We start from the raw sequence: 12,198 nt of genomic DNA, 5'->3' as shown, positions 1-12,198 counted from the left end.
CTCTCTCCCCTTCCCTGTAGTAGGCCAAGCATATACATACACATAATATGTACATACAACGCATAGTTCGGTCCCAACAGTTAGTTACCCTCCCCTCCCTTCTGTTTTACTTAAGGATGGCTCCCCTTTTCTTTTTTTCTCTACGTTATATATATAGGTTTTAAAAGCAGGGATTTTAATGGCCAAAATTGAGACCGGATTGCGGAGGCTTGTTTGGGCAGAGGGCCCAATGATGGCTGCTAACGCCACCCCCCCCCCCCCCCCCCCCCCCCCACGTCAAGATGCCCAAATCTTTATCGATTCGTTTCACGACCACACCGCCCTACAAAAACCCAAACAACTCACATTATCACACACACAGAGAGAAAGAGAGCCATCAATCGCATTGCATTGCAAGTTGCAAGGAAGGAGTTTCTGAGTCATTAGAATTCAGAGAGCCAAAAAATCGTTGACAAATGTCTTCCTCATCACAATACTCTTCATCATCATCTGGGGGAAGGGGAGGAGGAGCTCGCATTGTCGCGGCCCTCGACTTCGGCACCACGTTCTCGGGGTTCGCCTATGCACGCACCGCTGAACCCGACAAGGTGTTCAAGCACTACGACTGGCCGTGCGTGGGCAAGGTGGGGGCCAAGCCCTACTGCAAGACGCAGACCAGCCTCTACTACGAGCCCATCACCGCCACGCCTCCTGGCCCACAAGGTGTGGGTCCTGGTCAAGCTCAACACACCCCAGCCTTCCAGCTCAAGTCCTGGGGATGGTCGGCACTCCTCCACTACACGGACTCGGCTCGAGCCGCTTCCAGGTCATCGGCTTCTGCTCACCCTAACCCTAATCGACTGGTGCCTCCGGATTACGATGGATGGAGGCCATGGGATGTCAACGTTATGGACAACCCAAGCGGTTCCGACAACCTTGACGTGGTCCGCACCCAACCCGCCTCGCTTGCTGGCTTCTTCGCCACCAAGTTCAAGCTCTACCTCGCCGATCCGCCTCCCGCCCATCATCGGAGCCCTACCCCTGCAGGCCTCTCTGTGGAGGCCCTCATAGCTGACTACCTTCGCTGCATTTCGGGATTCATCCTCTCCGAGCTCCAACTCCGATATGGCAAGCATTTGGGTATGGATGATGTGCAATGGTGCCTTACTGTGCCGGCGATATGGGACGAGAAGGCGAAACAGGCCATGAAGGCCTGCGCTGAGAAGGCCGGCATGGTGAAAGGCCCTGCATGTGATTATTCTGCTCCTGCCAGCCCCTTCCCGCTGGACATCATCCTTGAGCCTGAGGCTGCGTCCGTGTATTGCCAGGAGAAGGTGAAAGCGACTGTCCACCTGAGAAAGGGCGACAAGCTCCTCATCGCCGATGTCGGCGGCGGCACCATTGATCTCGTCCTCCACGAGAAAGCCGATGACGACCCCGAAAGCCTCAAGGTGCATGAAGTGGTGGGGAGCTATGGAGAGCTCGGAGGTGGGACTTTTGTGGACTCCCATTTCTTCAGCTTCCTGTCAGAGAAGATCGGATGCTTCAAGGAGTTCTGTAACAGCCATCCAGCCATAGCCATGACCATCTATGGATGGTGGCAGAACATCAAAACGTGCTTCGACGGTGACGGCTACAGTGCAGATTTGTCTCTTCCTCGGAAGCTCAGTGAGGCCTGGGAGAAGTACGACAACGAATGTGGATCCGGTGGACGCAACACCGACGATTATGACGAAGTACGATTGGAAGACGATGATTTCGTCAAGATATTTGAACCAGAGGTGGAGAAGGTGGTGAGGCTAATCGAGAAGCAGATACGAGGAGTTAGGGTACTGATGGTGGTTGGTGGCTTTGCAGCTTCACCATACCTGAGGAAGAGCATAATAGGCAAGTTCAAAGGGATAGTGGATGAGATCATTGTGCCAGAGGACCCAGGGAGTGCGATATGCGATGGAGCCGTGCGCCTTCACATAGCAAGCGACATAATACAGTCGAGGATTGCGAAAAGGACTTACGGAACGAGGACAGATCGGTGGGCTATCGCAGGAGATCCAGAAGAGCTCTTGTATACTGATGATGATGGAGAATTGATGTGCAAGGACACATTCCATGTTTTTGTTAGGGAAGGGTCTAAAGTGCCATTGGGTCACTCTGTCGAACATTGTTTTTGGCCGACCGTACATGGGCAGAAGAGTATGATCATCGTCTTGTATAGCTCTGTGAATCCAAACCCTAAGTTCACTAGTGGGGAGGAAGGAGTGGTGGAGGAAGGCAGGTTTGAGGTGGACATTTCAGAGGAGACCACAGAGATGGACAAGAAGAGACGGATCTCGGTGACAATGTGCTTCGGTGCTTCCCTCATCGGAGTGGCGGCTTCCAGGGTGAATTTTGGGAAGACCAGAGGTGCAGAGCATGGTCTGTCCGTAGTCTTCCATGCTTGAGAAAGATAATGTTGCTTCTTGCTACCATCTAGCTCGCATGAGTGTTCTGTTTTTTTGAAAAGAAGGAAGGTTAAGTCCAAATGTCTTATGCAAAATTTGTTTGTCTTCAGTATATATATGTTTTCTGGAGGTATACCATAGTCGTGGTACCTCACGAGGTGTAGATAGCACCTAGTATTATGTCCATCAGGTAACTTGGGGCATGTTCCTGTGCCAGTGTCCATACAGGTTCCTTTGTCCGCACGTCCTTATTTACCCTTTACGCCCTCGAGATTTGCACATATCTATCTGTCTATATCCATATATTTATCTCTGTATGTTTGTGTATGTGTTTTCCATCTGCTAAAACAAATTTGTTGTTCGCACTGTCAACACTTCAGAAAGATGCTTGCAATTGTAATATATGTTGCAATATAATGCGAAGTAAGCTATTGTTATGCGTGTATACTGTATTTACAATTGGCTGATCACTGGCAACACTTCAGAAAGATGCTTGCAATTGTAATATATGTTTCAATATAATGCGAAGTAAGCTATTGTTATGAGTGTATACTGTATTTACAATTGGCTGATCGTTAACGCTTGGCAATGTTTAAATGCTTCTCCACAAAATTGGACAAAGCAAGTTACCAATTGTGTGATGTAAATGTCATCTGTGAGAAAATGAGTAATTTAATAGGGATGAATCAGTAGGAAGTAGCTTCTCTCTCATTCATCTGTAAGGAACATGGTTAAGGTTCTGATGTCCTAGATGCGGGTTAATAGTTGATATTGTACTCAAGAATACATATTAGTAGTAGTTGATATTGTACTGTGGTAATTAATTTAAATGATGGTTTATACTGTAATCAAGAATTTATTATCATTTGATGTACGTGAGGATCACGTATTGCAGTATGGCTACATTCACACAAACTTAACTCCCAAACAGCCTCTTTTTGTTAGACCCCTCCCATTAAATGGTAGAAAATAAATCACCATCCTCACATGGTAGTCATAATCTTCAATTTGAGAAGGGTGATTCCAACGTTAGCATTAGCATTGATTCAGACATTTGAATCATGGAAATCTTCTACATTGTCATATTCACTTGCAGAATAACCGAAGGAGGCACAATAAACTAGACTTTTCACAAGTACTTCTGAAGTTTAAAAAAAATCTACTAATATATTATGATTGACATCTAAATTGGACATACAAATTTACAACTAGAGATAAAAAATAATACAGGATGGCAAGCCAACAAAGACATTGATATCCCAAAACTTATCCACAGGGCTTCATGTTATCATACTTGAGACAACTTTGGATAATAAACTTGAGAGTTGTTCAACAAGATTGTAAAGCTACTATGTTCATAGTTTTGAAGTTGGTTCAAAGGCCATTGTGACCCGACCTTGTAGAGCTGCCTTCCCTGATTTCTTGTTCCGGCCATCAACAGAAACCACCGCATTGCTCTTGTCAACCTTTAACACTTTGACTTCAAATTCTACATCCTCCTGAGCGCGCACAAATACACAAACCAAAATCCCAAATGCAAACTCTATAAATAGCTCTCGTACATAGGTGCTTCACGGAAACATACAGGATAACGTACCTTGATCGGTGTGCCAGAAATATATGATATATTGATGTCGGTGACTGTTCCTTCCTTAATTACGGACACACTTTTAATGGCATAACATGCCAAAATCTCTATTAATGCCCCGATTGCACCACCATGTAATGTCCCATATCTGTTCTGCAGCAGCAAAACACATAACAAAAAGAACAAACGAATCTAATCATTAAAGTCAGTTACAAAAGCCATACTCACATTTTCAGAATTTATAATGAATAATTATAGAAATCCATTAGATTATAAACAAACGATTTTGTCCAGATTCCTAGAAATCATATGGTATACCTGAATATATTATACAGAAACAAATGTACTATGACTAGAAACCCACATGTGCACAAACCAATGAAAATGCCAACATGTCAAAAGTGGAGGCATCCCTTCATTGTATGAGATGACAGGTTGACTTTAGTCTGTGGTGATTGAAATATACCTTCGATCAAGCAACACATCGCAATACACTGGGCTTTCTGATTCCTTCATAGAATTACCAAGTAGATTTGCTATGTCACTGGGAACTTGCTTTGGAACTATATGCGAGTTACTGGGCATGCTAATTTTATATATCCCATTTGTTATCTTCAAACCTGAGAGATAGTGAATTCAGCCCTACAATGGTTACAAATTTTGGAAATTAAAATTTACAAAATTTGGAAGATTGATAGTTTCTGCAGGCACAAACTCCACTTTTTATTGGCCCAAATATTCTTTCACAGAATAAACCATATCACTCTCACTTATGGGTCTTATGATGCAACGCATAAGCTTAATCAAAATGACCAATGATCTCTCCATTATGCAACCTTCTTTCATGTTCAACTCAAGCGTTACATCAATATGATCAAATTATGTTTCTTATAATAAAAAGATAAAAAATACATTACAAATGTCAGGCAAAATCTGTGAAATATGCTTATAAGTTACAGAGATTACAAAAATACATGTACTTTTCACCAGAATATGCTTGGTCAAATTTGATGCTCCTAATTACATGAAAGTTGAGAATAAGCACCAGAATTATATACAAGTATTTATTGGGAAATGAGCTTTACTAAATAGAACAATTTAATCACTAGTGTCAATTCTGAATTGGTCAGAATTTTGATGTTAATTGGCTAATTATACTTCTAATCAGAAAATGGGCACGCATTAATTGGGGGAATTAGAATCTTAAATTACTAATTATGCTTTGAGGTAGAAAAGCAGGTACATATTAATCAGGGAAGCTAGGATTATCGAGCTTCACTGATGATTGAGACAACACATGCCAGAAATCATGTGACAGTGACAGTGATTGTGGTCAACCAGTGGCGAGGCTGATTTACATAGGTGAGAACATTAATCCAAACCACAGTACACGAGCACCACGGGACCTGGATCCATCAATATCACCTTTTAACCATGGCCGTCTACAGACAAATAAGCCCCTTTGAGTGTCTAAACTGGGAATCATTTAATCTAGTGATGTTCCTCATGGCGTATCCTCCTCACACATAAATACATATAATCAAACCGACACAATGTACACACTAATTTAAAAGGATATACGAACGATAGTATCTGTGGGTAGAAATGGCCAAAGATGCCAGACTCAAAAAGCACCATTCTCCATCTCAAACTCATTCTTCTTCAAAAGAAACAGAAACTAATTTCTCTAGGAAAGATCAGAGCAAGAAACAAAAGAGGACAGAAAGCTTACTGCAATGAGGTCGGAGACGACGAGATTGAAGAAGAGATGATGGGATCGAGAGCGAGAGGGATCAAAGGAGAGACTCTGACAGAAGATGGCATCCAAGACATGAGGAGATTCGGGGAGAGCGGCAGCGGGAGGGAATCGGGAGACGCGAGAGAGCCATTGGGCGCCCAAGTTTGTTCCTGGTGGAGGAGGCCCCGTCTGCGCCCAGATTGGATCTACCCTCTCCTTCCTCTCCTCCATTAATCCTTTACCTGTCTTCTACACAGTTGTATGCAGTCATCTATGCTTCCTATACCTTGCTTGCTATGATGGTATGTACCTATGTATGTATGTATGTATGTATGTATGTATGTATGTATGTACCTATGTATGTATGTATGTATGTATGTATGTACCTATGTATGTATGTATGTATGTATGTATGTGTGTATGTATGTATGTGTGTGTGTGAGCCACTTGTATGCAGTCATCTATGCTTCCTTACCTTGCCATGTACCTATTTTTTTTTTTTTTTTATAAAGATATCCTGTCATTAGTATAGTCATTTTACAAGATTCAAAGTTCTATGTAATTGGGGGGGGAAACAACCATTTCGGAGGTTGATAATGCCAATAAGGAGTACCACAGTTGGCTGTCATGAATGGAGAAGGTTTCCATATAGTGATAAACTCATGCCGTTGAGCAATCTTAGCATCAGAGTCACCAATAATACCATCCCATTGGCCCTTCAAAGTATGCACTATGTCTAACCAAATATTTGAGACCAATTCGGCCGGTGGTGTTTTCAGTTGTTGGAAAATAAGAGAGCACCTAGTCTTCCAAATATGATATATAGTGGTACTACTCAATATCTCCCATACTGGTTGGACTTCCTTTCGTATTCCTGTAAACTGTAGTGACAACAATGGTACTTTATGTACTCTTCCAAATTTAGTGCAAAATCCATGGTCCATTGATTCGTTATCATAATGAAATACATCACGGACAAGAGATGTCCAAACCACCATACCCCAAGTGAAAACCAACGGGGAGAAATAATTAGCAAAAATTCTAAGGAGACGTTGCCATATCAATTGAGACTCAATACATTCCCATAAGCAATGTTTGTGAGTTTCCATTTGTAAACGACATTGTGCGCAAGTAGATTCTACTCCCATCCTATGCAACCAGGTGCCAACTGGCAAGGCTCGATGTACAAGCAACCACTGTACATGCAATATTTGGTGTGGCTGTTTTCTAGCCCATAACACTACCCAAAAATTTGCCAGGAATTGGGGAGTAATACCTTGTTGATTCCAAAATTGAAAAGCAGCCGGTGTCACATCTCTTATATCTGAAAGCACATGTCTTCCTAACTGTACAGAATATTGGAAAAAATTAAATTTGTTACCCGTAAAAGGGTCTGTCCACTGATAATCCATTGGGTCCCATTCTAATCTGAAAACCGGTATTTTAGCCAACACCCACAACTTCCAATGTGCCTTTATTTCCCCAATCATTGGGTCAATGTACCATTTCCGGTCAGCATATCCGATGATTCTTATCTTGTGTTCCATAGCATAAGGGTAATCTATCCTCATTTCCCCGGATTGTGTCAATTGGTTTGCTTCATCCACCTCAAAGGATCGGTAGGTCTTATCATCTGAATATCCTTTAACAGCCAAGAGTACTTCCAATCTTGAAAAGACCCCAACCCATCTGTGATTAGAGTTATTGGGTGGAATAGGAAATCTACTCATAGCCTCTTGAATTTGTTGGTACATTATTTGTCCCCCATGCATACTACCTAGGATTTCTTTTTGTTCTTCCCATGACCTTGATAAAAAACGTTGCCATGTCTGAACAGTTTTTGCAGGACCTTCTGCCATTTTTCCCCATGATAACCATTGTCTAGAACCCAACAGCGAACCATCTGATGTTGTAAACAACGGATTCCAAACTATCCTTTGTCTAATATACTCAATATAATGATTGGGCTTAGGTTTATTGCGAAGCAAACCAGGTAATACTTGTTTCCATGCCGAAAATACTGTTCTAATAAACCTGTCTTCCCACTTGTTAGCTGCAGGTACTCTGAAATTTTCCCTAAATATCCAGTTTACATCCTTAGACCAAGGGGCACCTAATCGAGGAAAGCAGTCTGAATAGCGGTCGAGTAATAGTATTTTCCATATCTCTTTCCCCGGCGTAAATCCTCTAATGAGCAACTTACTTAATAGTGCTCTTGATTGGTCTACTGGATCAATAATACCTAGTCCTCCTTTAGAGCGAGGTAAGGTAATAACATCCCATTTTACTTTAGACCGAGCATTTCCTTCCGATTTGCCAGACCATAGAAAATTACGAATCAATCTGCGTATTTTCAGAATACATGACTTGGAGAATATCCAACATGACAAAACATACCATGTTGACGCCAATAACACCTGATTGGCAACTATAACCCTACCAACAAAAGACAACTTAGCTGAACTCCATAATAACAGTTTTTGCCTCAAAGACAATAAGAGGGGAGCCACTTGATTTTCCATCGAAAGATCAACACCTATAGTACATCCTAGGTACCGAACTGGGCAACCTGATGGTATCCATCGAAATTGCGGGTGTGGGTTCCATAACGGAGTATTTACATCTCCCACCCAAAATGCAAAGGACTTGTTCCAATTAACCAATGCACCTGAAGCCTTACAGAATGTGGATATGGCCACTTCTGTTTTTTCCAAATTTTCCAAATCACCTTTTAAGTATAGGGCAGTGTCATCTGCAAATTCAGCATCCCTTACTTCTATATGTGAGAGTGGAGTGCATAGTCCACGTATACCAATATCAGCAACATTCAAAAAAGAAATCATTGCCTCAGCAAAAAACAGGAATAGAAAGGGAGCCAGTGGACAACCCTGACGAACTGACCGAGAAATATAAAACAAAGGGCCATAATCTCCAGCCAACAAGACTCGGCTTTGTGCAGCATTATATAATGAGGAAATACCTTTTATCCATTCTTTTGAAAATCCAAAGCGAATCAATACCCCTTGTAAAAATTCCCAGTCAACACGATCATATGCTTTCTCAAAATCAAGCATAAGAACAACCAACTTTTGATTAGATTTAGTTGCCAAGGCCACAGATTCCCAAAATGTGTACACATTATCCAAAATACTTCTTTCTCGAATGAATCCTGTTTGAGTCGGATGTATAACTGTAGGCATTATGGTACTGAGTCATATACTAATTGCTTTAGCCAAAATTTTATACACTGTATTTAGTAGTGTAATCGGCCGCCATTTCTTGATGTCGAGTGAAGGACCGTCTGATTTAGGAATAAGATAAATCAATCCTTCTGTAAACTGAGAAGGCATCCTACCCTCTCGAAGAATTTGCTGAAATGCTGTGCATAAATCTGCTTTGAATACGTCCCAATATTTAATAAAAAATGTTGGGGTTAGACCATCCACACCTGGACAACAATTTTTAGGCAAAGCATGAAGTGCTTCAGTTAATTCATGACATGTAAGAACATCTTGAAGACTTGCATTCATATCCTCTGTTATTCTTGACTTCAACTTATTCCATACATGTGACCGACATACTAATTCTTCATCAGAGAAAGAAACAGCTGATAGTAGGTTAGAATAGTATCTTGTGGCTATTTCTCTCATTACTTGAGAATCAGATGAGATGGTCCCATTCTCATGTTGTAGTTGTTTGATTGAAACCGCATTATAATTAGGTCTCTTTGAATGAAAAAATTCAACTGTACATTTGTCACCCACTTGGGTCGAATTAGCTGCCCTACGATGATATTGAAATTCTGCACGCTTTTCTAATAGTTCAGCTAGTTCTTGTTTTGTTGACCCAAGTTTCTCGGCAATCCAAGTACAGTGTGGGTAACGTTCTTGTAACCGTTGCAAGGAAACAAGAGAAGCACGAGACCTTTTCTCCCTTTCTTTCATCATAGCAAACCTTTCCTTAGATTTACACCTGAAAAATTCTGAAATTCTTTGTAGGCCATTAGCTACCCGCATAGTCATTGATTCTTGCCCAACATCTTTTTGCGACCATAAATCAATCACCTGTGATGAGAAATTATTGTCTAACAACAGCTCTTCAGGAATCTTCAGATTGACAAATTCTTTATTCTTTTGAGTCGAGAGTGAAAGAATAATTGGAGCATGATCAGAAAAGGTAGTTCCTGGCATTATATGCACGGTACCCGTTGCTGAAATAAATTTGCCAGATAAATAAAATCTATCCAAGCGAGCTAGATTAGTACCATTTACTCGCCTATCTGATGTTGAAAACAAAAGTGAGGTGTTTGTACGAACCATGGAAGGCGCATGCCAAGCGTCTAACATTTGTAAGGAAAACACCAATTGTTCCCACATTGTTAGCTCATGACCATGTATCGTGATTGAGCTACCTCCCATTCTATCGATGGGATCCTCAAGCATATTAAAATCACCAGCAATACACCAATGATCAAGAGACGGCAATTTATTTAATAAATCTTTCCAAAATTGTTGCCGCGCCGTTGCAGTATTGGGAGCATATATATTTAAAAGTCCCCATGTAGTCTCTTCCTCTTGGATAATAACAAATTGAGCCCTTCCTGGAATAACCACTTGTTTTTGAATAATGGATGATATCCATCTTTGTGAAATAGCCATACACACCCCTCCTCGGACTTCCGTGTTGCCTATTGCGGGAGACCAAAACATGTCCCAATTCCCAGGTAGAATGGAACCGTACCGAGAAATTCTAAAAGTATTTAGATGATGTTCTTGTATTAAAAGAAAATCTAGGGGTCCACCCACTATGCATTTGTTGATTTCTTGACGGAGACGATATTTGTATCGTCTATATAAGGGGCCTCCTAACCCTTGAACATTCCATGACATTACTCGCATTTAGGAAAATTTAGGTTGTTGTGATGCCAGTTTCCTGTTTTTCATTAATGGCTCTAGAGTGACCTCATTGCCATCTTGCTCACCGTTTATTGAACCTGATAAGGGTATCGCATCACGTATCATTCTATAATGATGATGAGCTTTAGCCAATACTTGGCCTTCCGATAATCCATCTTCATGAATATATGTATATCCACAATTTGGAAGAATGTTAGAGTCTAAAGCAACAACCACCTGCCTCCGCCCCATCACATCAGACACTGGCAAAAGTTGCATAGTTGCTCCCTCAAGTCCCCTTAATAATGTTTCCCCAAAATTGTCACAATTAACATATTTTGCAAAGTGTAATGTTTGCTGTGGTATGTACCTATTTATGTATGTATGTATATAATAATCTATGTATGTGTGTGTGTGTGTGAACCACTTGTATGCAGTCATCTATGCTTCCTATACCTTGCTATGTTGGTCTGTACCTATGTACCTATGTATGTATGCATGCATAGATGCATAAATGGATGTGTGTGTGTCTCGTGTCTACCTAGTACCAAATCATAAAGAAGTTTGGCGAGCGAATCGTGGCCATGGGCAGTGCAGGGCGCTTACTTGAAGGCGCGTGTGATCTTGATAACAAAAAGAAAAAGCGCCCTACTCTTGACCACCACCTTTGTGACAAAGCGTCCATATCTATCACACCATATAAAGGCAATAAAGTGATAAAGTAACATATTAAACATTGGAAGAGAATAGCGTGGTGATTAGAGCCATTTCTTTGTTCCATACATTTTGCTTCTTGGTCAAATTTTGGGAAACAAACATCAAAATGTAGGCCAGCCGCTAGAGTATTCCTCCTCACCCTACCTATTTAACCAACATTTCATAAGTTTGCTTTATCCTTGGGCTTGTAGGTATATATGTATAATGTATGTATGTATATGTATCTAAGTCTGAACTTTGAGACCAACATTCACAATAGTGGTACTATGTACTATTGGATTGTGCCAAAGTGTTGCATATGTGTGTAGGTTCCAAAATGCTTTGGAATATTTGGGGAACAGGAACATATGTGAAGAACTTAAATGAAATACATCTTTGAGAAGTATTGGTAGCTCAAATGGGAATGGCATATGTCTCGTTAATAGAAAGATTTTGAGCTCAATATACCCATGGAATAACCATCATTATATGTATACCTAATGCAACACTTAATACTCTAGATTAATTATCATGATAGGAAGTAATTCCTTGGTTTTTTGCACATATTGTGTAACATTCTTTATAAGGTCAATCAACAAATGGGATGGATTATCATGATAAGATGCAATACTTAATAATATAGATGGTAAGAAGCATGACAACAAATGGGATGAATTATGGTGTCTTGTACACAACGTTCTCTCCACATTGTATGGTTGGTAGCCAATAAAATACACCAAATATACAAAATGGTGACTTGTACAAAAAGGGACAGATTATGAAAAGAAAACCATTTGTCAATTAAATAAGAATGTTTTTTGAGAGACACAACAACATGAGGATAAAGGCATACAATCCATT

General features: G+C 40.9%; 2 protein-coding genes across 2 annotated transcripts; one reads left to right on the top strand and one right to left on the bottom strand.

Annotated features, from left to right (window-relative positions):
- The first annotated feature begins 455 nt into the window (after window positions 1–455).
- On the top strand, window positions 456–2,584 carry LOC147863833 (uncharacterized). Its single transcript, XM_087319313.1, has one exon. It carries the CDS (start codon window positions 456–458, stop codon window positions 2,418–2,420), a length of 1,965 nt encoding a protein of 654 aa, XP_087175439.1. The 3' UTR covers window positions 2,421–2,584.
- Window positions 2,585–3,657: 1,073 nt separating this feature from the next.
- Window positions 3,658–6,010, bottom strand: LOC147863832 (uncharacterized). The gene is made up of 3 exons (XM_087319129.1): window positions 5,741–6,010; window positions 4,018–4,161; window positions 3,658–3,919 (listed from the first exon to the last, which is right to left on the bottom strand). The coding sequence occupies exons 1-3, from the start codon at window positions 5,975–5,977 to the stop codon at window positions 3,776–3,778; spliced, it is 525 nt and encodes a 174-aa protein (XP_087175255.1). The 5' UTR covers window positions 5,978–6,010; the 3' UTR covers window positions 3,658–3,775.
- Between the last annotated feature and the right edge of the window lie 6,188 nt (window positions 6,011–12,198).

Source organism: Azolla caroliniana, unplaced genomic scaffold (genome assembly GCF_043228905.1).
Source record: "Azolla caroliniana isolate FFs.n. ecotype wild unplaced genomic scaffold, voAzoCaro1.0.p SCAF_5, whole genome shotgun sequence".
Taxonomy (NCBI): Eukaryota; Viridiplantae; Streptophyta; class Polypodiopsida; order Salviniales; family Salviniaceae; genus Azolla; species Azolla caroliniana.
This window is presented reverse-complemented; position numbering and strand designations above follow the sequence as displayed.

Coding starts and splice junctions, on each gene's coding strand:
- LOC147863832 (XM_087319129.1), bottom strand. CDS start 5,977: ATGGAGGAGAGGAAGGAGAGGGTAGATCCAATCTGGGCGCAGACGGGG. Junction 4,162..5,740: donor TCGTCTCCGACCTCATTGCA/GTAAGCTTTCTG, acceptor TTGCTGCTGCAG/AACAGATATGGGACATTACA. Junction 3,920..4,017: donor TTTCTGGCACACCGATCAAG/GTACGTTATCCT, acceptor GTGCGCGCTCAG/GAGGATGTAGAATTTGAAGT.
- LOC147863833 (XM_087319313.1), top strand. CDS start 456: ATGTCTTCCTCATCACAATACTCTTCATCATCATCTGGGGGAAGGGGA.